Source organism: Juglans microcarpa x Juglans regia, chromosome 1D, assembly GCF_004785595.1.
Source record: "Juglans microcarpa x Juglans regia isolate MS1-56 chromosome 1D, Jm3101_v1.0, whole genome shotgun sequence".
NCBI classification, from domain to species: Eukaryota; Viridiplantae; Streptophyta; class Magnoliopsida; order Fagales; family Juglandaceae; genus Juglans; species Juglans microcarpa x Juglans regia.
In genome coordinates, this window is record NC_054594.1 from 15,251,604 (window position 1) to 15,275,788 (window position 24,185).

At 39.4% G+C, this 24,185-nt stretch overlaps 1 protein-coding gene across 1 annotated transcript; it reads right to left on the reverse strand.

Moving 5' to 3' along the window:
* Positions 1–1,490: 1,490 nt before the first annotated feature.
* Positions 1,491–23,778, reverse strand: LOC121265766. Its single transcript, XM_041169440.1, has 3 exons — positions 23,160–23,778; positions 7,588–7,686; positions 1,491–1,887 (listed from the first exon to the last, which is right to left on the reverse strand). The coding sequence occupies exons 1-2, from the start codon at positions 23,548–23,550 to the stop codon at positions 7,613–7,615; spliced, it is 465 nt and encodes a 154-aa protein (XP_041025374.1). The 5' UTR covers positions 23,551–23,778; the 3' UTR covers positions 1,491–1,887; positions 7,588–7,612.
* Positions 23,779–24,185: the final 407 nt, after the last annotated feature.

Below are 24,185 nucleotides of genomic sequence, written 5' to 3' on the forward strand. Positions count from 1 at the left end.
GTCAGGTTGCATGGCGTTTTCCCAATACTTGATTCCAACAAGAGGGTTCAGAAGTTTTCTTTTATGTTGACAGATGCTCTAAAGATGTACAAAGCATACAAGGTTTAGTGCTATGGTACGTCTATGGAATATAAAGTTTAGGGTGGATGGAGTACTAGCATATTTACAAAGCCACTTGAATTTGTAAATGAGCTACTCCCACTAGGAGTATTGTTGCCTAAGAATACATACGTGGTGAAGAAGTATATGAATGACTTAGGGCTTGGATACAAGAAGATCTTGGTTTGTCCTAATGGTTGTATATTGCTTTGACAAATTAGAAACATGTGTGATCTATGGAGTGTCAAAATAGAAGCAAAACGATGCTACGGCTAAAAGAGGTCAAAGAAGTCTGCAAAGGCCTAATAGTTCTGTCATCAAAGAACACTTCACAAATGAAATGGTATGTTGTGGGCTGCATAAATGACGGGTAATGAGGCATATAGTGTATTTTGGAAGGTATTTTATTAACAATATTACGATTTTGCATATGACCACTGCAGTCTCACACATGGGTTGTTTAGGATGGATTTAATCCTATCCGTAACTTGAATATTTTCAACAGTACTCAGCTGGTTATGTTGGTATCTTGCAATTTTCCTTCTTAGATGTACATGAAATAACCAACTTTCATGTTAACATTAATTACACGGGGCCCATCTAACATGGTTGGTGCAAACTCTACATTTGCACAAGATCCGGCCCAAAGAATAACTCAATTAAGAATGGTGTTCTTCTGCCAACTGAGATAAAGAACAAAGGTGTAAACGTCTTGTGTTTCAATCATGTGAGTTGATCTACTTTTGATATTTCAATTGAGGGAGCTAACAAATATAAATTCAGATTTTTAAAAGGAATTTAACTTTAAACAGGAGCTTGTGTAAAACTCACTTTGATACCATCCAATAAAAATGTGGTGCCTCATATTTTTAGCAAATGATAATATAATCGTTATCTTGCCCACCAAAAAAGAAAAAGAAAAACCACAACGCTGAAATGCCAAGATTTTATAAATTACACTCAATAAATATACGACTCCTAAGATTGTGCTACTGGTTCTACTGTTGATCCTTTGCTTGTTTTACTTTTCTTTTTAATTGATAACTGTCAAATTTTAATGCATATAATAAAACATTTATTAGTTGAAATTAGAAATTTTATCATCACATTGTCTTCTTCACTTTTATTGTTTTCTTTTACTCCGTTAGTATTGAGTAATGTTATATACAATCATGGAAAGCGCAAACGCCGTGCAGTTACTTTGAAAAAAAGTAAAATCTGTTATTAAAAAATTCATTTTTTTCATATATGTTCCATATTTATTTACTTTTTTAAAGTGATTACACAACATTTACACACCCACGACTATAACTATCATTTCTCGTTAGAATTATTTGATATAATTTGAGAAAGTGAGCAAACGGAGAGAGGAGTGTTTCAACGACTGAAGATTACTTCGATACGTGCTTGATTCAACTTTTCCAATATAAGCGAAAGTAGTGTGAGAAACACTGAAAAGCCAATGCGGTAACTGTAACTTGTATACACGAAAACCTAAAACAGAGCAACGAAAAAGAAGAGAGAGAAAAATCATAAAAAGGATAATTACCAAGGGGGATAGTACAGATCACATAGATTGCAGTAGAAAGCTTTAATTATTGACTAACACACGGGAGTGTGTAAGTTTTCAGCTACTAAAAACTTGCTATGAAGCGAAATTATTCGTGGCTTGGTAAACAAGATGCATGATCTGTACAGCTCCTCCCATTGACGAAAAGGTCTGTGCTAATACAGTTTCTGCATTCTCTTATCCTTCTTTCCACATGTAATTTACACGCCTGGATGAACCTGCATATCCACATAGCTAATATATGTCATGCATATCCAAGGTCTTTAATTGAATTTTATCTCCTTCCCCTCCTAAATCAAACACGAGTAATGCATAAATCAAACCCAAAAGCTACTAATGAAGAAGTATTCCCATAATTAACAAGTTTATTCATTAGCTCACAGCTTTGACCCAAAACTATTTCCTAGTAAAGCTAAATAGTTCAAACTTTCATTGGAAAGTTGCTGCACCTCAATGGCAAATATGACTATTTATCTTTCAAATGTTATCAGTCATTAAAGAGGATGAAGACTCGAGTTTCTGTATCCCAAAAAAGTTTAAAAGAATAATCACACTCATAATTTCAGATTACGAACACTGGTGTAAGAAAACTTGAATGCTAGAGCACAGAGAACTATCTTTGGTGCGGTAGGTGGGGGGAATGACACGGGGGGATATGAACTCTAGGAAAGGAGAGAACTATCTTTGGTGGTTGGGTTCGATCTGGGTAACATTGCAGGACCTAGATTCCTGGTGGATAAAGATATTTTTAAAGGAATGGAGCAGGAGAGTTCAGAAAGTTGCAGAAGATGAAGAATTTCAGACATTTTGTGTGGTATTGTGTGCGGGCCCTGAATGACTCCGTTTATAGCCATTGAAGCCTAGCCACTACCCCAGAAAAGGTGGTTCCCAGCAACAAATTAGGCCTTAAGAGGTGGTAGAGAATTGAAAAGGGTGGCTTGTTCTGTCAACTACAAGTCAAAAACTAATAATTTTAGCCGTGCTAGAATAAAGCGGGGTCGAATAGGGAAGATAAATACATTGGGGAGTGGAATCTGCTCAGAGAATGGAAGGTTGGCTTCATGAAACTATACTAGAACATGAGCTCGGTAGTATCATTCACAACTTGTGGGGATGCCAACGTGTAGATTGGTGTCGTCTGGACTCCTTGAGCTTCTGTGGGAGAAATGTGTGATGGAAAAAGCTGCTGTATAGTGGAATTCACAATGACTTGTTTGTTTAGAAATGTGGAAGATCACTTTACATAGGAATTCGTAGGAGTCCATAACTCAAACTTTATTCAAACAATGATACCTACACAACACATTTTACAAAATTACCCCTCATTTAAAACATAGTTGTGTTAAGTGTTGTAAAAAATGTTGGGTAAATCATTTTCCTTTCACATTACCCAAATTTCAAGTGGAACGTCAGGAGCAACACATTTCAGCACTCTATGGTGGAATTATCATAGTATTTTCTTAGCAAAACCTCACGGATCTTCGAATGGTAGGGGTAATTATACACGTTCTATTAGGTCCAAAATTGGTAGATTCCTCCTATCTCCTTAATGGGGATCATTGTTTCCTAAAGTGGCCAAAAAATTTAGAATTAATTATTTAGATTTTCGCCTTCAAATCAAAACATCTTTTAAACAACAAAACAATTTTTGGTATCTAACAAACAAATTCATCTACAATTTCCTCCGTTTCAGTGACTAGGAACACAAAAACCAAAAATAACTTTAACAAAAACTATAAAAAAACATCTCACAATTGTTTTTCCTAAACATATTTTTAATGAATTCCACTACTTTTACAAACCCCAATAAACTAAACTGAAATTTTCTCAATCCAAAAGTATTTTCTAGAGGTTTTCTAAGACAAAACCCTAAAAAACTGGCATATCAATTTTTTTCGTGATAAATAAATCAACTACATGTTTGAATCCTTGTTTTAGAGTTTATAAATTATATGTGGAGTGTGCAGTATGTTCGGGAATTCAAAAAATTGATGTGCTTACAACTTATAGGCAATGGTGCTAATACAACTATGTGCCTCCGCCCACGTCAATCTCGATAGTAGTTCCATGATCCAATTTTTTGACAGTGTAAATGACAAATCATTTTTGTTAGACGACCACAAGCTATTCCATCCCTCTTGTCCATTTCTGTTCTCAATAAACTGCACTTTGCTGGACTATCCCAGACGAATCATAATAAGTTAAATCTTTTAGGAAATTTGGACCAAGCTTCTGCCTTTCAATCTTGATCCCGCACTTAGACTCGTAATGCTGTTTGACTGATTCCCATATCAAAAGGTGTTGACTCCTAATCTTTTCACCATTTATTCCATTTCATCTCTATGGGAGATCTAACGTTAGCCTAGTCAAAGTCAAATAGTAATGATTTGAAGCATTTTGTTTACACTATTTCGGAACCTTCAAGCAATAGAGTGCCTCATCAAAGCTCCAAGTGTAGTTGATGCTGCCTGCAATGGGGGAACCTGCCTCTTCCAATCAGAGGCGGTGGAAACGGCTCAAACCCTGCACAACCACCACAAATTGCTTGCTAACTGCTAATAGGGTAGATTGGTATTGTTCATAAATAGAAGACTAGTCCCAGTACCTCTTTTGTCCTTGCTGGAATAGGGAAGAGAAAGAAGTTGGCTCAGGTAGAAAATTTATAGCTTTCAAATGGCTTTCATAAATGGAAAGTGGATTCTATAGTGGCATATGTCGTATAGGTAGACATTTTTACCTCATTTTATTCTCAGATATAAAGCATATTATACAAACATTTTTTAAAAAAGCAATCTAATATATCTCCCTCAATCTTTCTCTCATTGTAACGAGCCAATCCAATATTATTAGGATATAACATGGATAATTTTATCAGGCCCAAATTAGGTTTAATCGGCCCTCCTGGATATATCCACGAACAATAATTATTGAGGTCAATTAGGGGTTTTAAAGACCTGAGAGTTCAAAAGTTAATTTAAGGCCCGTTAAGGTGTAGTGGTTGATTTTGACATGGTATTAATAGGCTAATATTTTTGGGAAGCCCAATCAAGATTTATCAGATTGTTTGTTTTGAATAGGTCACGGGCTTAGGATTTATTTAAATGGTTTATTAAAACTTTATTGAGCTCAGTAACTGGATTAAAGCCCGATTAATCTTTATGGACCAAATGGACCCACACCCAGGAGAACTAGGGCCCAATTTATTTATGAACTCCAAGCCCCTGAACGTATTCAATTTCAACTGATGATGCCCTCTTCCTCTACATAGACAACCACACCAAAAACCAGCCCTCTTCCTCTACACACAACTGATGATGCCCCTATTTTAAGAAAGAAAAACAGAGCACAACCCTTTCTTCCAAGCATGGCAAAACTCTTCCAAGCACGGCAAAACAACAACCCTGTAAGCCTCCATTCTGTCTCTTGGTAATCTCTCTCTTTTCCTCTTAATGTCAAGCCCCTCTCTATCTTTCAGTTTCTCTCACTTTTCTCTCTCTCTCACGTTAGTCTCTCTTTCTCTCTAAGATAGCATAGACCGAAGGGTGCTGTACGAGCTGGTATGGTATATTGTTATGGGTTATGAAATTTTATATGGTCCAGGGACATGGACTTATTTTATATGTGTTTCATGGGGACTATTGATTTATGAGAGTTTGGGCCCTTGGAAGGTTAGACTATTTTAGGTAGGGCTGTAAGTAATTCGGTCAGGACCAAACTGAATTATGGACCAGTCGGTCTCGATCCCAAAATATGTGGACCGATGACATTTGGTCCAGTCCCGAGGTCTACCGATTTTGGACCGGACCAGATTGAATTGGACCGAACCCCTATATAATTTGTCATTATATGTAAATAGTTAATACATCATACATTCATATATACTCTACTATTTACACTTAATTAAAATAATTAAGTAATTTTTTTTTAAATATCTAAGTTGCAAGCAAGTATGAATAATATATGTACAATAAAATTATTTGATATTCATTAACATTGGCTCGAGCGGAGTGTCAAGAGTGGCTCGAGCGAACACTGGGGTTTGTGTCTCGCACGAGCCCACTGTCGCAAGACTCAAGCGAACTCATAGGTTGAGTTTTGCTCGAACCCACTATCGAGCGCACCTCGAGTGAACTCACGGTTAGATCTTCACTCGAGCGCCTGGTCGAACACAGTCAAGTGAACTCACTGTTTCTCAAATTTTTAGCTCCAAAACCAATCTCCACCCTAACAATTAATAATTATGCATACTAAAGAGTAGAGTCTTAAAGTCCGGTTTGGATTCACAACCCATCTCAACTCATCTCACTACTATTCACTACTATTCATCAATTTTAACTCACAAATCTCACTACTGTTCACAACCCATCTCACTACTATTCACAACCCATATCAACTCATCTTCGAATCCAAAAGACACGTTAGTAAGTAGTAACTATCAACATCATAAATATAATTATAGTAAATTATTTTTTTAATTAGTTACATAATCCACATTAATAATTCACTTAATTTTAATTTAGTAATTTAAATAATTTTTTTATTAATTTATTTGAAAACAAAAAAATAAAAAAATAAAATAAAATAATTAAACTGGACCGAACGGACCGATACCTACCGGTCCGGTCCCTATGGATGTTCGGTCTAGTCCAAAAAAAATGATGGACCGAAACCGGACCGGACCGGACCGTTTACACCCCTAATTTAAGGGTTTTGAGGATTTTAGGCTTTAGGAAAATATAGATTATTTTAGTATTTCGAGTTTTAATTTTAAAGTACGTAATTAATTAGAAATTTATGAAACTTACTTGCATATTTTATAGGTAATCAATCGCCCTCCGGAAATATTGGATTATCGCTACGAGGTAAGTAGCATGATCATACCCTTCTACATATGTACGGTAAACGACATGTCTTTTGTAAAAGTATTATACATGTACCCCTCCATTGGAAGCCCCTTTTTACATATCCAAGTCATGAATGAAATGGTTTTGATTGACATGATATATTTATGAATGCCATGATTTTATGCATGAATTTCATGTTAGTTGCATGACATATGCATCAAGATATTTATGAAAAGTCATGACTTTATCTACTTAGATTCGCTAACTCTAACTCACGGGATCAACAGTAGGTACCGGCCTATGAAAAGTGAAAGACAAGTTAATGCATTTCATGCACAGATCAAGTTCTTGTTCATGTTCATGTTATCTACTTATATAACTATGAGTATGCATGTTTTCCAAGAAACCCTATGTTAATATTATGTTTATTGTATGATGTGTTTATTGAGTATTTCACTCATTTTTGTATGTTTTATGTTTTAAACTTCCTAAGTGAGGATCTTTATGAGAATGGAGTTGGAGTTGCAGGATAGGACTTGACCAGGGAGGAAGCAGAAGCCTAAACAGTTTATGAGATGCTTAATTTCATGATTTCAATTTAATAAGTCATTCTTGATAAGCACGTGAAACTTGATTGATTTTAATAAGTGCTTTCACAGACTCTCTTTTAGATTTTAAGTATTTTAATAAAGATTGACTTTATGTATTTATGGAATCTTTTGCATCAGGGGCTTTATTAAGAAGAAAAATTTTAAAGTCAATGTCAGTAGCACACCGTTCCCCCGAGATTTATAGAAATGACTTTATTCATAACCCTAGGGGAACAAGGTGTTACACTCACTTAGTTGAACTGGTTTTCCTAGTCAAACCAAGTGCCAACCCTTGATTATCTCTTCCTCCAATATGGTTCAGTTGCAAATTGATTTTTAAACTAATTTTATGATTATTACAGGGTGTGCAGTTTTAAAATTTTAAAATTCTACTTTAATTTTAGCAGTTTTAAAATTCTATTCATCAAAAAATAATTCTAAGTATGAGGTGAAAAAAACAACTAATAAAAATAAAAAAACTCACTCCAAATGCCAGTATAAAACACGTTTCATCCTTCGTCATCCTCAGGTTGAGACTTATTATTTGATATTGGCTCTACTTCCACTGGCTGAAGAGATCCACCTAGAACCAAAAAAGAAAAAGCAGTGTGAGGAACATTACATCCACAGCTTAAATCACGTTAAGATTAGATAATGGTAAATCCCTAACTTTGTTTAAAACTTTGTTTCTTGGGTGGGGGCTATTGTTTGTAATGGACTCAATGTCCATGACTTTCTTCTTTCTGTTGTACATTATAGATAGGTATTTCACAGTATACTTCCTGTATACTTGGGCTTTGCCTATTAATATGAATAAAACTTCTTGATTACTTAAAAAAAAAAAAAAAAAAATCTCCACGCGTTATTTCTGCTGGAAGTCAGTTAAATCTGTCAATACTTCTTCACTTTTGGTCTTTTAGTTATTTTCTTATGAATTGAAGTCGACCATGGGGTATTTAACTGATTTTTCACTGAATCTAAATCATTAGAGCTCTTGATAATGGTGGGTCTCCGTAGTTTGTGTTGTTGATAGGAGCAGCAGAATTACCAGCTCAATTTCTATGGGCAGGCTGAGAGTTGTAGAAATTGAGCAGGCTGAGAGTTGTGGCCATTGGCAACCATGGACACTTTAGCTCAAGAGGTTGTACACTTGAAGAATATGGAGGCAGTTTTTTTTTTTTTTTTTTTTTTTTATAAGTACGAAATTTTATTGATTGAATGAAATTAGGCAACGCCCATGTACACAGGAAGTATACAAAAGAGACTCCTAATCACATTCTAGAAAGCTGAAAAGAAAACAAGAACTCGTGAACATTCCCTCCCTTTAGTACAATGGCAGCCAACCGTTGGACTAAAGAAAACACACAAAAAAAATCCATAATTCCCCCACATTTCTCTCCTTCTTGTTGAAGCATCTCTCGTTTCGTTCCGTCCATATACACCATAATAGACACAAAGGAACCATCCTCCATGTTGAGAGCAATGATGGTGCCTATTCTAATATGCTAAAAGTTCCACCATACTCTTAGGCATGACCCAAGACAACCCGGCTTGGCTGAAAATACCCGTCCATAGCTCCCTCGCCACCTCACAATGCAAGAAAAGGTGCTCAATTGATTCGCCGTTGCTTTTACACATAACACCACTCCATCACAATCATTCCACGTTTCCTTAAATTGTCAGCCAGAATTTTTCCCAAAGCAGCAGTCCAAGTGAAAAAAGAGACTTTTTGGGGTACGGGAACTCTCCAAATACCTTTCTAAGGGAACTGAATGGGCTGATGAGCTGCCAGCTCTTTATAGAAGGACTTAACAGAAAATTTTTTGTGCCCTGAATGTTTCCACAACAATCTATCCCTCCTGTTTCCTCCTAACTTCTTGGAATATAAAAGACTGTAAAAACCTGCTATTTCATCCACTTCCCAATCTTGCGCATTCCTAGATAAGATCAAATTCCACAGAACATTCCCAATGGCACAACACATTACATCTGAGACAGTGGCCTGCTGATTTTCAGCCAATCTGAAAACACTTGGAAAAACAATAAATAAAGCACTCTCGCCACACCATACATCAAACCAAAAACTGATTATTGTCCCCACTCCCACCTCAAAACTAGTGTTTTACGAACTCCTCCCACCCCTTTCTAATAATTTCCAAAAGCTTACACCAAAGGTACCCCCGCCCTCCTCGGAGCACCAACACCCCCAATCGCAACCATACTTCCAAATAATAACCAATCTCCACAGTGGGTCCTCTTCTATTTGAAATCTCCACAACCACTTGGGGTCCCCAAGAGGGCTTCGTTAAAAAAAGACAGGCTACGCAACCCCAAGCCTCCCAACTCCTTCGGACAACACACCTTTTGCCAACTCACTAGATGAAATTTATGTCTTCCCCCATACCACCCCACAAAAAAGCCCTAAACGATTTCTCAATCCGATTTGCCACTCCCACCGGTAAAGGGAACAAGGATAAAAAATAAGTAGGACAATTGGAGAGGGTACTTTTGATGAGAGTAAGTCTCCCCCCTTTTGATAAGTAGAGCCATTTCCAACCCGCCAATCTTTTTTCTACCTTCTCTACAACACCATCCCATATGTTTTTTGCTTTGAAAGAGGCTCCCAAAGAAAGACCAAGGTATTTCATAGGAAGCGAGACCACCTTGCACCCCAACAAACCTGCTAGATGATTGATATTGTCCCCACCCCTACCAGGACCAATTTTGATTTTCCCAAATTCACCTTAAGGCCCGAGACAGCTTCAAAACACAAAAGAACAGCCCTTAAAGCTTGCAACTATCCACTGTCCACTGTCAGCATCACAGAAAATTAAAGTGTCATCTGCATACAATAAATAGGAAATGGAAAAAGCATCGGAGATAGTGTAGCCCACTGAAAAACCAGAAATAAAACCTCCCCTTACCGCTGCCTCCTCCATACGACTCAAGGCCTCCATCACTACAACAAAGAGAAAGGGAGATAACGGGTCCCCTTGTCTCAAGCCCCTCGAGATCGAGAAGAATCCACAGGGTTCCCCATTAACTAAAACAGAAAACCGAGCGGATGACACACAATGTTTCACCCAACCGCACCACCTATCTTCAAAACCACACCTCCTCAATATATATATCAAAAAATCCCAGCACAAATTCGCTACCAAAACTGAGTCTAAAATTTGCCGGCCACGTACAAAGGCGTTTTGAGGCTTGGAAATGATTTTATCCATCACCAAGCTCATTCGATTAGCTAACACCTTTGAAATAATTTTATAAATCCTGCCTACCAGACTGATGGGACGGAAATCTTTCAATTCACTAGCACCTACTAGCTTTGGGATGAGTGCAATAAAAGTAGCATTTAGGGACTTTTCAAAATTTTGGCAAGGATGAAATTCATTGACTTAATAATTTTCTTTTATTCTAAATGAAGCGTCAGGTACAAAGATTCCTTACAATAAATAAAATCGTTCAAAATACCGAAATCATAAAAGAGAGTGAGCGGAAGCATTTATTAAAATTTCTCAAACTTTGTTACTATCAAATCATAACTTAAAAGGTCTATGCATGACCTAGGCCTCTGCCACGTCTCTCTGGGCCAAGTCCTGTCTTGCAACTCCACCTTCATAAATATTCTCACATGCACATCCCATGGCCATGGGTGGAATCAGAATCTACTTAAATTCACTAACCCTAACGGGTCAACAGTGGATACCAGCCTATGACAAGTGAAAAGAAAAAGAAAAACTAAACCATTTCATACACAGTTTAGGTTCATGTTATTTACGTATGCAACAATGAGTATGCATGTTTTTCAAGAAACCTTTTGTTTTATTATGTCTACTGTATGATGTGTTGCTTATTGAATATTTGACTCATTTTTGTATGTTTTTATATTTTAACCACCCTAAGTAATGATCTTCATGAGGATGGAACTACAGGACAGGACTTGGACTAGGGAGGTGAGGCAAAGGCTTAGACAGTTTATGACATGCTATGTTTTATGATTTTCAGTTTTAATAAGTTATTTGGTTAATAATTTTAATTATTATTATTACTATTACTAAATTTAAGATATGTTTTAAAATAGTGATTTTATTAGAATGGGTGAGTTTCTTCCACTATCTTCACCCGTAAGCCTCAGTGTTTACCTCCTAGTTGAATAAGTTTCCTAATGGGTTACCAAACTCCAAACTCTATCCAAGGAGATCCACGATACTCCTTCTCCTTGCCTATAAAACCCACCCCGAGACCTCCAGAAATAAACACAAGAAACCTTATACACACTAGCCACCATAGCAGCCTTGGCAGACAGAGAAAACCAACTGAGACACCTACCTCACAGGAAACCACCACTGAGCACACCGATAGTGAGCCTTCCTTCCTCCATTGCGTGCGTGACCCATAAGTCCTCTACGTCTTTCCTTTCCTCCCTACCAAGAATAAAACAGCCCTACATTCTTCCCAGCCACCGTAAACCACGTCAGGGAACGTCGGACAACCTCCCGGCAGCCACAGAGATCGCTGACCAAACCAGACCAACCCTGTTGAGCCACTCCTTTCCGGTAAGCCATTGTTGTCCGCCACCCTCCCCTCCCTCTATTTCTGTCGATGTTGATAGTTCCTCTCTCTAAACTCTCTCTCTTCCTCTTTCAATGTCGCGCCACCACAGGGACCTTGGTAGGAACCCATGTGTTGTGGCCCATGGCCAAGCCACTAGCCATGTCGAGACAAGGTTGGACAGCCCCAAAACCGCCCCACGGGCATGCCATTGACCCTGCCTTGACATGCACAGGATGCCCAAGGAGGCTGGTGACCAAGTTAGCCCGTTCAGCATGGCAAGCGCGCGCAGCACGGCGCGCCCAGCAAGCATGCCCAGCGCGCGGGCCCCAGCCCCCAAGCTCCCTGCCTGGGCCATGCCAGCCATGCCAGCGCCCAGACCAACCCAAGGACATGTCAGCCACATGCCACAGCCATGCCCATGGCCCATGGCATGGGCCAACCTAGCCCACCCATGGCCCATGCCATGGACCAGCCTAGCCCACCCATGGGCTCATGCATGCCATGGGTCAACTTGGCCCATGCCAGCTATGTTATTTTTTATTATTTATTTTTATTTAATTATTTATTTTCCAATGGATCTATTGGGAGTTTCCAAGTTGTAATCCTTATAAATAGGATCCTTAGGCTTTGCATTGATATCTTTTGGTAAATTCCCTAGTAGGTAGACTATTTTGTTATTGAGATCACCATTCGGCGCTAAGGCACTTGGGCTCTTTGCAGTGCAATACGTGAATCCCCTAAGAGAGGATCACACCTTGCAATTCATGAATAGGTGTGGTTCAATCTATTTATCTTGTTCTTTTTATCTTTAGGGTGCAATTCATGAATCCCTAAGAATCCATTAATCTTATGAGTATTTTCCATTCCATCTCTTGTCTTCCAATTTCATCCACTCTTCATTGCCTTCATCCACGCATTCACCTATTTGATCCATTCCATACCCCATAGTCGACCACTTCATTGTTTGTCCTAGTACACTTTCCATAAATTACATTGCCTCCATCACCTCCATAAAACCCTAGCATATATCTTCCACTCACCATATTCGGCTACCCCATCACTTCCCTAAAACCCTAGGCGCCAACTCCATCATCTTAACCATTGACCTAGCTGAACCCATCTTGCCTCCCATCTTCCCATCTTTGTCACTTACCATAATTAGCCCATCATCCACATAAGCCCTAGCCGACCACCTCAAGACTCCATAAGGCGATTCTTTCCTTTTAGGAGTCTTGCCTCCATCATCCATTTACCTAGCCATCCATCAAGAGTCCCTCTTGAGTCAACTTCCTTAATTTTAGGAAAGTTGATTCATTCAAATCACACCCCTAAAATCTCTCCATCCTCTTCCCATATTCAAATTCAAATTCAAATTCAAATTCAAATTCAAATTCAAATCCCTTAATTTAAGGAATTGCAAATCCTCTTCAATTCCTTAAATCACTCTTCCTACAATCTCTCTAAGTCAACTATTGACTTGTCATCTTAATTCAAATTCAAACTTCCCTCTTCCCTCGAAGACTCCCACCATTATACAATCTTTCCATATCTGTTTTCAAGTTACCCAACCCTAGCCAACTCCCTCCAACTTGCCAACCCTAATTTCACCACACCAATTCGGCAACCCTAGTTGCTTACACTCCAAACCCTAATTGGCCATCCTACCCTCCGGAAACCCTAGTTGTTCCTTAGCCACCAAACCCTAACCTCACTCTTCCATCTCATTCCCAAACCCTAGCATCATCCTAAACTCCAATCCTAAGCCAACTCATCCAAATCTCGAAATCCACCCTAGCCAGCTCACAAAACCCTAGCTACACTTCACCATTCCTACCCTAATCACCATCCAAGTGGCCCAAACATCAAGGGCAACCCCCAAGCCATCCCCATTGCATCAAACACCCATAATCATCTCTTAGAACACTCCCATTCCATCATCTTGGCACCTCACTCAAGAACAAGTCTAGCCACCCACATTGATTTACCTTAGCCTACCCAAGTGCATCATCATTCCATCACTCAAACATCATCCCATTGTGGAAGGCCAAGCAAGTTCACAAGATCACTCGGTCATCATCTTCACCAAGGCAAGCTCGTAGACCTTAGTGTTAGGGACAAGACCGGAGTCCCTAACAGACCTCCCAATTGCGTCGTCGGCGACCCTTGAACACCCAAATCCGCCGTCGCATCAGTCCCTCTCTCGGTGAGTCCCTTGCTATCACACGGCTATCCCTCTGTTGTCCCGTGTGTTTTGATTTTTGTGGAATCCTTTGATTCATAATGAGCCCTTGGGCCCTAAGCCCATACGACCAGTGTATCCTTAAGACAAATAGAGTGCTAGGCTTACTTTAAATGGTCTTGTATTTAAATTGGGCTTGATCTCACTATACTGTTTTAGTGATTTTATTGGGCTGGTTATTTTTTCAAAAAAACATTACTTTTACATGGGCTTTATCTACTTGAATAATTATGAGCCTATAGACACAATTTTTATAAAAGGTATTTAAAGGATTTTAAAGTATATTATGGAGCCTTTGTTTTAGTTAAATTCCATTATACGTATTTAATTACGTAGAGTATTACGACACGTTTTGCTAGGAAATTAGTAACATCTAGTACCTCCTATAGGTAACGCGCCACAAGTTGGAAATCAGGAAGCAGCACTAAAAGGTAATTAGTATAATCATATAATTGCATGTGTACTGTAAATGTTCTAATTATATATGAGAATGTGATGTTTGTTTACGCTATGCTACGAGCTAAGTCAAGGTTAGATCCCTTTCATGATGTTCAATGAATTATAATGATATGCATGTAAGCAAGCTTATGTATGTTATGCTATTATGGATTGTGATTTGTGAATTATAATGATATGCATGTAAGTGAGTTTATGTATGTTATGCTATTATGGATTGCGATTTGATGGATGATATGTCATGAAATCGCATGTATGCCATACAATGTAATGTCATGAAGTATGTAGATCATATAAGTCATGTCATGTTCATGTACTTCTTAGATCATGTATGCCATGGATTGTTTATGTTTAGATCACCTTATATCATATCATGTTATGTTATGCTATGTACAAGTATATGCCATGATAGAAAAGCTCATGAAGTCCAACAAACTTCTCATGCATTAAGAAAGATGAGAAGTTTTAAGGGTGACACGGACCTAAACGTGTTCATCACAAGTTAAGATAAGGATAGCATGGACCTAAACGTGTTCATCACAAGTTATGTTTAAGGATGACACGGACCTAAGTGTGTTCATAACAAGTTATGTTAAGAGTGACACGGACCTAAGCATGTTCATCACAAGTTATGTTAAGGGCGACACAGACCTAAGTGTGTTCACCACCAGTTATGATAAGCGGTGCCACGGACATAAGCGCAGTGCACCATATGTCAATGGTGACACGGACCTAAGCGTGTTCACCACAAGTTATGTTAAGACGGTGCCATGGACCTAAGCGTGGTTCACCATATGTTAAGTAAAATACAAGATAAACAAGTCATGTATGGTTGTTAGAAAATGCATGAAGCCAGTCATTGATGCATTCATGTTACATGTTTGCCATGATTATGTATAATTCCGCTCATGTTAATGACGAATAAATATGATATGTGAATCTATGACGATATATGTATGTATGTATGTAAAGTTTTTCAGAAATTAAGCTAATGATAAATTAAGTTATGTTACAATATGATTGTAAATCTGTGATGATATATGTCTATTATGAAGAGTCTTTCAAAAATTAAGTCTATGCTAGGCTAAGATGTATTTTACAGTATAATGTGCTATTTACTAAGTATTCGAGTCATTTTTATTTGTTTCTCTATTTTCTTCTATGTTTAACTATCACAGATGATGAGTATGAGAATGCAGAGCTGGAGGGCCAGGAATAGGTCTAGTGTAAAGACTTAGAAAGGAATAAGGTTTTTTTTTTTTTTTTTAATCAATAAAACGAGAGATATTATATATATGAAAGAAATAGGCATAGTCCTTGTACACGGGACGTATACAAAGGAACTCCTAAATACATTCTAAAAGCGAAAAATTAAAGACAGAAAATCCTGAACATTGTCCCCATGTAATACAATAGTGGAAAACCAACACATTAGAGTGTGGAGAAAAAAATTCTTCAACTCAGTCCTTGTGCGTTCCTTATCTTCAAAGCAACGCGTGTTCCTTTCCGTCCAAATACACCACATAATACACAACGGAATCATCTTCCACACTGTTGCCACTTGCTTGCAACTTTGACCAACATCCTAACAAATCCACCACCCCCATAGGCAAAACCTAGGCAATATCAACCCTCAGAAAGATCTCAGCCCACAACTCCCTTATAACCTCATAGTGTAGTAATAGATAGTCCACAGATTCTCCATTCTTCTTACACAAGTAGCACCAATCCAATATTATACATCCTCTCTTCCTCAAGTTGTCCGTGGTCTATATCTTCCCAAGAGCTGCACTCCATACAAAAAAAGCTACTCTAGGGGGCACACGAGACCTCCAAATATTCTTCCAAGGGAACGGAATAATCTCAAATTGTGTTGTCAAGATGCTATAATACGCCTTAACTGTACATGACTTGTGATTATTAGATCTCCACTTCAAACTATCTCGCTGTGTCAGTGGGATCTCCGTGGAATATAATAAACTGAAAATTTTTGAAACAATAGGTAATTCTCAATCATGGAAATCCCTATTAAAAAGGATATTCCACAAATGCGCACCATGAGAGAATATAAGCACTTCAGCCACTGAAGCTTCCCTATTAGCTGCAATACGGTATAAGGCCAGAAAAACCCTTTCCAAAGCCTGGACACCACACCACACATCCCGCCAAAATCTGATACGACTGCCCTCACCAACTGCAAAGCGAACTTGATTTACAAAACATGGCCACCCCTTCCTTATATACTTCCATAAACCCACCCCATAGCCCCCACTTACTTCTTTAGAGCACTAACCACCCCAAGCGACACCATATCTAGCGTCAATAGTATCCCTCCACAATGATCCCCCCTCCAAATGATACCTCCATAGCCATTTTCTCAATAAAACTTTATTGAAAATTCTCAAATTACATACACCCAACCCCTCGTTCACAACTGAGGCACATACAGTCTTCCATCTAACCAAATGGAATTTCTTCTCCTCCCCCATTCCTCCTATAGGAACGCCCTAAAGAGTTTCTCCACTCTATTCACTACTCCTACATGCATAGGAAACAAAGATAAAAAATAAGTGGGGATATTAGTGAGAGGACTCTTGATAAGAGTGAGATGGCCCCATTTTGATAAATACACCCGTTTCTAACCAGCCAGCTTTTTCTCTATCTTCTCCACTACTCCATCCTGTATAGCTCTATTCTTGAAAGTTGCTCCCAGCGGGAGACCCAAATATTTCATTGGAAAAGATGACACCTTACAATCCAGGAGGCTAGCTAACCTGAGAATATTAGAAACCACACCCACAAGAACCATCTCAGACTTGCCTAGATTCACCTTTAGCCCCGACACTGCCTCAAAGAAAAGTGGCAATGCTCTTAAAGTTTGGATCTGGCTACTCTTTGCTTCACAAAAAACTAGTGTATCATCTGCAAAAAGAAGATGTGATATGACAATAATACCACCATCACCATTGCCCACCTGAAAACCCGTTAAGAACCCTCCCCCAACAGCAGCCTGCACCATCCTACTCAAAACCTCCATAACTATGACAAATAATAGAGGAAATAAAGGATCTCTCTGCCGCAGTCCCTTCGAACTAGCAAAAAAACCAACAGGTGTACCATTAACCAAAACTGAGAACTAGGCGGTTGAAATACAATAGCGCATCCATGCAATCCACCTATCCCCAAAACCACATCTCTCAAGCACGTATAAAAGGAATTCCCAATTCACATGATCATAGGCCTTTTCCATGTCAAGTTTGCACAAAACATCTGAACCTCCCTCCTGTAATCTGTAATCCAAGCACTCATTTGCAATAAGTACTGAGTCAAGAATTTGTCTCCCACGGATAAATGTGTTCTGAGACTTGGAGATAATATGTTCTAACACCGGACTAAGCCGGTTAGCAAGCACTTTCGAGATTATCTTATAAACGCTACTAACCAGACTTATAGGCCAAAAGTCTTCAATAATCAGAACCCCGTGTTTCTTAGGAATAAGAGCAATAAAGGTTGTATTAATGGACTTTTCAAACTTTTGGAAAGAGTGAAATTCGCTAAAAACCTGCATAACATCACATTTTACAATATCCCAACAAGTTTGAAAGAATCCCATTGAAAAGCTATCCAGCCCCGGCGCTTTATCCTTGGCCATGCCAGATATGACCTTGTAGTTCTCTTCTTCAGCAAAAGGTCTCTCCAACACACTCATGCTCTGCGAATCAATTGCCTCAAAATGCAAAGCATCAAGCTTCGGCCTCCAAGTAACCGATTCTGTGAGAAGGGACTCATAGTACTGTACTATATGATTTTCTAGCTCGAAAGGAGAAGATATCACCTGAGAGCCTGATTGAAGTGACTCGATGGCATTGTTACGCCTGTGTGAATTAGCCATTTTGTGAAAGAACTTCATACACTTATTGCCTTCTTTCAACCAAAGTGCCTTGGATTTTTGACGCTATGTAATCTCCTCTGATAACAAAACCCTCTCCAAATTTGTCATAACCAATCCCTTCCTCAATAACGCCTCCTCCGAATTATCTCCCAAAAGCTCTTTATTCTCAAGTTCTTGCAGTTCCTCCAACAGTGTAGTCTTATGGTTGTCAATATGACCAAACACCTCCAAATGCCACTTCTTCAAGTCTTGTTTTAATGCCTTCAACTTACTTGCAAGAATGTAACTTGGAGTACCAGAAAACTGATATGAAGACCACCAACCACTAACCATCTCTACAAACCCATCTGCTGTTAGCCACATTTTCAAACTTGAAATACCCTCGCCCCCTGTGAATACCCCCACAATCCAAAAGGATAGGATAGTGATCTGAACTGACTTGAGCTAGTCTTCTCTGATTTACTTCTGGATATTTAGCTTCCCACGAAGGAGAGACTAAGAATCTATCCAATCTCGACCGAACCCGCCCATTTGACCAAGTGAATTCACCCCCTACCAAAGGGAGATCCATGAAATCCAGATCAAATATGAACTCGTTGAATTCTTCCATGGCCATAGAATGTCGACAGTGCCCTGAACGATCACTAGGGAACCGGATAGTGTTAAAATCACCCCTCATGCACCACGGCACATCCCATAAGGAATATACACCCGCCAACTCCTCCCACAACATTATCCTATCCCAATCCACGTTAGGACCGTAGGAACCTGCAAATGCCCATTCTCATCCATCAACCACATTTTTAAATAAAGATGCAACCGAAAACTCTCCAACACATTCCTCAACCAACTCAAACCACTCTTGTATCCCACAGAAGCAATACTCCACCCGAGGCTCCCAAAGAGGCCAAATAGGTCCAACCCAAATATGAACACTCCCATAAACTTCGCACAAATTCTGTCAATGAAGCTCCTATTTGTTTCTTGAAAACACACCACATAACCCTTCCACAATCGCAATAATGCTTTGATACGAAGGCGTTTATTGCGATCATTAAGCCCCCGTACATTCCATGATAAAATCTTAGGCTTCATAAAAAACTATGTTACCCCTCCCCCTCGATCTATCCCTTCCACCACTCCCTTTTTTCACATCGTAATTAATGGAGCAAGTTAGCTTTTTAAGCTTCCTATCCGGCTTTGAGGCTGATTTTGAATAACTAGCCTCAAGAGCTATGAGGAGAGCCTTAAATTGTTCTTCATACCCTCCAAATGAAATCCCAATGACCTCTTGAATTTCCTCTACTATTTTGAAAACCCAATTTGACGAAGAACTCCCATAATTAGATTTGGGCGGGAGTGTACACAAGGGTGTTAGAATGGCCCCCTCCTCAGCATTACTGGCAGAAGCAAATAATGCCAATTCTGAGCCACATACAGCTTCTGATTCAACACTGGGTACCGCTACATTTTCAATAACACTGAAAACTTCCAAATCACCACTGGGTTCCACTACGTTCCCCTCAGAAACACCCATCTCCAAAAATAACCCCTATTCCAATGAAACAAGCTGCACAGGAGACACTGTTGTTCCTCCATCCACCACACACAGTTGTTTCTGAGCATCCTCCAACACCAACCCACAAGCCGGCAACGGACAAACCAAACTAGAGGCTTCTTACTAATCAGCTTCTCTATCGGAGCCCTCAGTAGGGAGAACCCATGCTTTGACGAGTAGGACTGCACAGATAACGCTTTTGTGCCTCCGTCCACCACACACGATAGATTTTGTACCTCCTTCACCGGCAACCCACAAACTGACGACGAAAAAGTGGTGTTTAAAGGCCCATGCTGAACCGGCAACTCACCCTCCTCGATAACCTCCCGTCGAGGTGACTGAGCCGACACACCATGATGCTCGTCGACGGCCGTCGAAGCTTTTTGTGCCGGTAAGGGAGCCATTAAAGCACTTACCGGCGTTGCGGGAGGGTGAACCAGGCTCTGCCCCGAAATATCGGGAGGTGTCCAAAACACCTTCCAGGCTTTCTTTGGGCTTGCAACCTAGCCCGGCCCATATCTCGCCAACCCAGCCTGCGTCCCGGCCCGTACTCCCTTCGCCAGCCCAGCCTGCATCCCAGCCTGACCCATATTCCCTTCCCTAAAACCCAACTCCCACTAATCCAAAGCTTGGCCCAAATAATTGGAACCCAAAGCCTGTCCCAACTCCTTCACTTCCTTACCCTTAACGCAACGTTTAAGACCAACTAGTTCTTCCCCAATAATAACCCTACTTTTATCTCCATATTACTCAGAACCCTTAACAAATATTCTTCATCTGTCCCACTGCCTCTGCACGACCTCTACACTACCTCAGGCACGATAGGCACCGCTCCACTCACTTCTTGCTGCCGTACTTTCTGCGCTTGAAGGACCTCACTATACGATCTTGAGGCATCCACCATGAGCGAAGGAGCACTACCTTCTCCCCTGGACACCTTCGGCTTGTCTGCCTACGATGACCATGAGAGTGCCTTCACTCTGTTGCTCACACCCGAAACAGGGGGATGAGCCGTGAACTCCTTCAAAATATCTCCAAATTTCCTCCACCCCTCACCCTTCCAATCTTCTGGAACCACAAGCATACCTCTCCTCTTTTCATGCCCAAATTCCGAAATGGAGAAGTACCTTCCATTGCTGTTGCAACCCCTCTGCATCATTAATACTACATTTCTAGTTCTACAAGTTCTAAGAAACTCTGGGGAGCCCAAAGACGCAGCACACTCCCTCACCATCAAGCCTAGCCACCCCAAAGCTTCATGCTCTAAGGAAATGTATTTCACCACACGCCAACTATTCTCAGTGATTCTCCACCACCTAGCATTTTCCCTTCTAAACACAAATAACTTCTGTTCAATGAAGACCTCTGTGCACATATCCATCGTCACCAACCAATACACTAACACGATAATCACCAGTCTGAACTTAACACCCAACTGGACTACATGCTAATCACAAGGAACTACCACCATTGACGACCCAACACCAGAAGCAAAACACAAGAAAACCAAGAAAAGCAAAAAGTGTACGGAGAGGCCCAAAAGCACCATAACAAATCACCATAAGAATTAGTGTAGTTTACGTTTTTACTTTATGTTTTCAATTTCATGTTTCAAAAATAGTTATGTTCAGTTTAGTGATGTTTCAATAAATGAGGTATTTCAAGATATGAATCTCTTCACCGGGCATCATGTTATGAATGTTAGTAACATCTCTATGCTACGGGAACGGGGTGTTACAGTTAAGCACATGAGACTTGATTGATTTTAATAAGTGTTTTCGCAAACTCTTTTGAATTTAAGTATTTTAATAAAGATTGGCTTTATTTATTTATGGAATCTTATGTATCTAGTGCTTTGTTAAGAAGAAAAAAATTTAAGTCAAGATCAGTCACATTCTGATTCCCTGAAATTTCTAGAAATGACTTTATTCATAACCATAGGGAAACGGGGTGTTACATCACTCAAACACAAAAAATAAATACAACTTTTACAAAGTCCAAAACAAAAATAATCTTAAAAAATTATATTCAAACAACTTTTCAACTTTATCTATCCACTTTCACAAACTCCAATACAACACTTATTTTAAAAATATTTTTGCTCAAATTTTTCTCTCCTTTCCCAAAACCTAATATCAAACAAATTCCCAAAATTCTCAAATATTTCCAAACATTTTTTGTATCCAAACATGGCCCAGTAGCTACATACCTACCCTCACGCATATTATAAACACATATAATCAGCTTAGGGGTTCAAATAATCTTACGAAATTAGAGTTGTATAAAATTTGAATCAAATTTTTACGTTCAATCCCAATGTCATGAATTCCCCAAAATTTCAACTTTCTTTTACCTAAGTTAACTACTGAAAGGTGATGAAAGAACATTAAGCTGCTAGTGATACATGAATAATAAAAAATACTTAAGAATCAAACGATGATGTAAAATTCATTCGGACCTTAAGGTAAAAAAAAAAGCTCACAAAAGACACCTACTATTTGAGGATGAGAGAAAATTGATGTTACAGTAAACACCCAATAACTATTTAAAACCAAAGAAACACAAACATACAGCATCAAAGAGTGAAACCCCAACAACTCGAAAAAGTGAGGAACGACATTCCACAACCTGGAGCAAAAGGGATTATATTATTTGAGGACCACAGAATCAGATGTTTCACGGAGTCACAATATCAATGGAGATCATACATTGATTGTATCTTTCCACCTTGAATAATCAAAACTAAAAAAGTAAATATAACATCCTTTTAATTTCAAATGCAAGCAAAACCATCCATCGACCCATACCATTGCTATAAATATTGAACCCTTAAGCACATTGGGAACGAAAATAGACCACAATCCAATGCATTGACAGCACAGTCGGTTTAACCTTATTTTCCCGTAAACCATATGTATCTTAGAAAGACTGGATACAATTTTAACCTTATCACTCATTAACGGCACAAAAGAGTCTCTTGTTATTTCACCCAATGCTCCCGCCATCCCCATGAACAGATTCATTTGACTTCCAACAACGTTTTTTTATAAGTACTTCCACCAAAAATGTTACCATGTTGTTACAAAATAACCCATTTTTCTCAACATTTTCACCCCTATTAACAGAATGGTATCGTATCATTTGGGCTATAACAGACGCACAGAAAAGAGTTATCACCTCATGGACAACAAAAAAAGCTAATTGATTTATTTTTCGTTTAGGTAGATTTGAAACATTCTATGATTACAATATATTAGCGGGAATCAAAATGACTAAAAACTCAAAACCCAACACGGAAAGGAATAAAAAAATACTAACAGAAACAAAAATCATGAAAAAAATGGATCAAACCTTTGATGAAGTAGGCAGAAGAAGGCCAGCCACGGTCGGTCGTGATGGCCATGGACTCCTCCTCGGACAAGGGATGTGCCAACTGGTGCACCAAGTGGGACAGGCCGTGGGAGCAGGAGCGCGGAGGAGGTGGAACCCAGTAGGAGGCGCCGGGGAGAAAAGGGAGCCAGTCGGGCGCGGAACGGCGCACGATGATCCGGTGAATGGCGTCCTCGAGCTTGCGGACAAGAGGATCGGAAGAGGAAGAGGAAGAGTCGGTGAGCTCGGCGAGGTCGGCAAGGTGATGGGGTTTGGAGGACTGGTTGGATTGGGTTCGGAGAGTTAGGAGGCGAGAATTGGGGGAGAGATTGCGGGGAAGATTAGTTAGGGTTTGTGAGAGGGACCTTGCCATTTTCTCTTCAAACAGACAGACGGACAGCCAGGGAGAGACAGGAAGAGCAAAGATGGAAATGTCTGGTGGTGTGTTTTGGAACAAAGGAAAGACGAGAGAAGAGCGTCCGTGGAGTTGGGGATGCGAGGCTGCGAGCCTGTAATTAGCGGGATTTGGATCGGAGATTCACGAACTAGATACAAGAATCTTGTAAAATAACGAGTAATGCGGTATACGCCCCGTTTGAATATACGGATGTGAGAGTATTGACAATAGACCAGCCATTGTCAAGTCTAAATTTTATTTTATTTTTTGTGTTAAAATTTTTACATTGGACTAGTTAAAGGGATAATATCTTGGCTTTGAGCTACAATAAATTATTTTCCCTGGCCATACTTGACGAGCGACTGTAAAAATATCAAACCTTTATTTTATTATTTCTGTCAAACTTCTCTTCTCTCTTTCTCTCGTATTCCCTTCTCTCTTCACGCTCTATTCTCCTCTCTCTTCATGTTGGAAGCTCGCTCTTCTTTCGCTCTTCGCTCACTCTTGTCTTTGTTTTCTTGAAAATTTCTTGAATCCTTGATTTTCCTAATTCTTGTCGTCCCAAGGTTCCTAATATTTTTTGAGTCCCCACCCCCTTTAAGACAAAAACA